The 4,050-nt window shown below is 38.0% G+C and overlaps 1 protein-coding gene across 1 annotated transcript in view; it reads left to right on the top strand.

Moving 5' to 3' along the window:
* Nucleotides 1-3,141, top strand: part of LOC104983530 (cytochrome P450 2C31-like) — a 48,454-nt gene extending 45,313 nt beyond the window's left edge. The window contains exons 8-9 of the mRNA XM_010832964.1: nucleotides 299-440; nucleotides 2,504-3,141. Coding sequence (XP_010831266.1) covers nucleotides 299-440; nucleotides 2,504-2,685 — 324 coding nt within the window. The 3' untranslated portion in view covers nucleotides 2,686-3,141. The remainder of the gene's footprint in view (nucleotides 1-298; nucleotides 441-2,503) is intronic.
* The last annotated feature ends 909 nt before the right edge of the window (nucleotides 3,142-4,050 follow it).

Raw genomic sequence — 4,050 nt, 5'->3', positions numbered from 1 at the left:
CCCCTGGAGGAGGGCATGGCACTCCAGTATTCTTGCCTGGAGAATCCCCATGGACAGAGGAGCCTGGTGGGCTACAGTCCATGGGGTTGCAAAGAGTCGGACATGACTTGAGTGTCTAAGCACAGCACAGGCTTGGTCATTAACTTGTTCTCTGACATGGAAAGAATAATTTTTTTTTTTTTGTATGTGTGCTTCAGTCATCTCATCTACAAAAGGAAAGGATTAGACAAGGTATTTTTTTTTTTCAAGCTCCATGACCATTTTTATAATCCAGTTAATCTGTTTCTCTTTATCTCAGGGCACAACCATATTAACATCTCTGACTTCTGTCCTGCACGATGGCAAGGAGTTTCCCAACCCAGAGCAGTTTGATCCTGGTCACTTCCTGGATAAAAGTGGTAACTTTAAGAAGAGTGACTACTTCATGGTTTTTTCAGCAGGCAAGCATGCTTCATTTTTGTCTACATCAGTGGTGAAATGAGAGAAGGAAGGGCTTTGCATGGAGGCTAGTCTGGGCTGGACAAATTGTCATTTGCATGAGGCCAGAGGCACCACTCCCAAAGTGCAGATAATTTCTCATTGGATTGGAGGCTGTATTTCCTGACTTCTGCTCTCTTACCCACTGCTGAGTCTCCTAAGAGCTCCTCCTAGATATTAGGCTTCTAGACACTGCGGCTTTTCTCCCCTGCCCTGAGAAGTCAATTCACTCAATGAAGTCAATTCTCTCAATGTAGTCTGCATATCTTATATATACGTAGTAGACTCATGCTCACTTAGGTCCAGAGATACAAATGTGGGTAACAGATGCATCCTTCCTCTAAGAAAGAGGAATGCAGGTTAAAGGCAAGGATACTCCAGAGAGAAAATACTCTTCAGAGTGTTTCCACTCTTTCAGTGGGCACCCAGAGAGAGAAGCTCCTGAATCTTACGTTTTGAGGGACACAGCAGAGGGCAGAGTAGTTGGAAGATAAAGGAAGTTTTCTTGCAGGAAGAAACATTTTATACTTAGTATCTTCCTTTAATTTGTCAGGGTCCTTGAAAGAAAGAGGTAGGATACTTTAGACAGTTTAATGAAGAGACTGTTTTCAGAGGTGTGGACACGATTAGGGACGTGGCAAGGAGTGGTCAAGTACTCAGGGATGAGCATCAGCAGGACGATGTTACCATCCTATGTTGAAGAGTCAGGAGAAGGAGGGTGTTGCTGAAACTCAAGCAGACTTTTAGCAAAGAGAATGGCTGCCTCAGCAGGAGATGGGTCTGTAGGTTGGAGAATACAGCCACTGCTGAAACTGTGGCCTGACAGGCTGGGACTGAGGGAGGGCATACTCTAACCTTCTCAATGTTTAATCCTCTGAGTTTACTCACAGTAAAGAAGGTAACTAACTATTGGGGTTGTGCGTTCCAAAGAAATCAACTTCCTAAACACAGAGTAGGTGCAAAAGAAAAACAAACAGAATGGATCTGGGGAGATGGAGAAACACCCCCAGACTATGAACAGTGCCCAGAGGTGATCGCATGGAGAGACAATGCTAATCTTATATTCTTCCTGAATTTTGGGTCCATTGTTACATAATGAGCCTGCTCAAGATTTCTGTTCAGTTTACAGAGTTTGTGGGATTGCTTTTGTCCTGACACTGTGCTACCATTACAAGATCTAAGGCTTTACCTTCTGAGCTTATATTCCAGTGTGTGGGACAGAGGGATAATTATAATTTCATGTGAAATATTCTGTATTAGAAGCACTAATAAGTCTTGTGGAATACCAGTGAAGGAGTAAATTATATCTGCCTGAATAGATCAAAGAAGTTTGTATAGAAAAAATGACACCTGCCGTGGATCTATAAAGATGTAGAGAATCTCAGCTGGCAGAGCTGAGGGGACAAGTATTTCATTTGGAGGAATGACTGGAAATTCCTAACACTTGAAATAGCTTATGTGTCCAGGATTGGTGAACATGTAGTAATACTCATGTCTAGTTTGTGACATTTCTTTTTATAGCTGATAGTGGTAAACTCTTAAAATAGTGTTAAAACAGGGACATGGCAAGGTCAAGATTATTTTTAGAAATCAGATGAGGAGAAATAAACCTGTTGTTGAGACTTGGGTTGGAGGTAGATGGAGAACATTTAGTGTGTCTCATGCTGATTGGGACGAGCAAGTGTGTGTATATAGGTCTGTTTGTGTGTATATGTTTGTGTATATCTGTGTGTGTGTGTGTGTGAGTATAGAAAAATGTCACTGGCCACCCTCAGTAAAGCAATTCCCACATGGGTGTACAAAAGGGGTTAAAAAATATATTAAATAGAATGTACACAGAAATATGTTCTGAGGGAATGAAGCAGACCAGATTTTGGTGTAAATAGGAGAAGCCATTGGTTATTTCATCTTTCCTTAGTTTACCTATTTATTTACTTTATTATTTCATTTCATATTTATCTACATCTCCCTGTGCACTAGGTCAAATGAGAATTATATGGATATTTCATTTATGTCTCATTTCTAGGAAAAAGAGTTTGTATTGGAGAAGGCCTGGCCCGCATGGAACTGTTTTTACTCCTGGTCAGCATTTTACAGAAATTTACCTTGAAACCTCTGGTTGATCCGAAGAACATTGATACTACACCACTTCTGAAAGGAGTGGGATCTATACCACACTTCTACGAGGTCTGTTTCATTCCAGTCTGAAGAAAGGGCTGCTGCCGGATCGCAGATGAGCCTCTCCAGCTCTATCTACACAAGCTGATGCTCTTTGCCCTTGCTGTTAGCTATGGTCCACCTCTCCCTTAAAGTCAGGAGTGACTTTCCTGAGCCCTGTCTCTTCTGATTTTCTTTAAGATTCAGTTCAAGTTTTGCTTCATGAACTACAGCTCACTGCTTTGTCTTCAATAAAATGTTTTTTCGTAATTCTATCCTGAGATCTTAAGCTGTATCTCATCTACAGTGGAAAGGTACCTTATAAATGTTATATTTTGATTTAAAAAAAAATTAGAGTAGAAAATTATCACATGTGTTAAAAAATATATATGTATAATGTACTCATCTCTTACTGTTATTATCTCTTCAGGGGAGTAATCTCTTGACAGTTTGGCATGTATAATTTCTGTTTTTTCAATGTTCATTAAAGTGTAATTATAGGTGTGATGTATATGTTTTTATATATGTAACATATATGTATATATACATATACATACATACATGCAGGAAGAAAGCAGAGGAAGAGTGCTCCAGCTAGAGGGAATAACATGGGATAAAAATTACATTTGCTAGTTATTTTCAAGGCTGTCCTTTCTCTTTTCCCCTAGTTATTCAACACAGACCCACACATAGACTCAATTACAGATATAGACATATTAAAGCAAAAAAGAAGGAAAATAATATGTATTTATGGTTATATTTGAAAACACAGAAAAATATGCATGTGTGTTGCTGTGGATATGTGTGTATGTATGTATTATTTACAATATATCTCTGACTTCTTGGTGACATTATATTATAGAAACAGGTACTTTCACAATCTATATAAATAAGTGTATCTCATAATACCATATTTCATGCCTATAATAATCTTAAAAATTATCTTAGTGTTCAAGGATATTTAGATTATTTTGAACTTTTGTTAATATAGAAATGCTCCTACCTGCATACATCTTTTATTATTCCTATACTATCTCTCTGGGATAGTTTGGTAGAAGTGAAGTGTCTGCCCATATATGTGCATTTTTGTTTTTCATCAATACTGAAGAATAATGCCCTAAAAAGTATGTATCTCTTTACTTTTCTGTCATGACTGTAATAGAAAGACTATTTGATCGAACCCTTTTATATTCTGAGAACTGAATTCTTTGGTAGATTTAGTAACTTCACTTATCTTTCACGGATTTTTCAAGTAGGAAATTTTATCATCTACAAATAATATATAATTGCAATGACCAGAAACTTCTTGATATAACATCTATATTTATTTCTGTATTTTCTTCCTCTGTCTGGCTCATCACAGATATACACACACAAACACATGCCTATGTACATATATATTTGTCAGCAGGGAGG

Source organism: Bison bison, unplaced genomic scaffold (genome assembly GCF_000754665.1).
Source record: "Bison bison bison isolate TAMUID 2011002044 unplaced genomic scaffold, Bison_UMD1.0 scf7180017862979, whole genome shotgun sequence".
Taxonomy (NCBI): Eukaryota; Metazoa; Chordata; class Mammalia; order Artiodactyla; family Bovidae; genus Bison; species Bison bison.
Note: the sequence above shows the minus strand (reverse complement) of the source record. Positions and strands in the feature narration are given on the sequence as shown.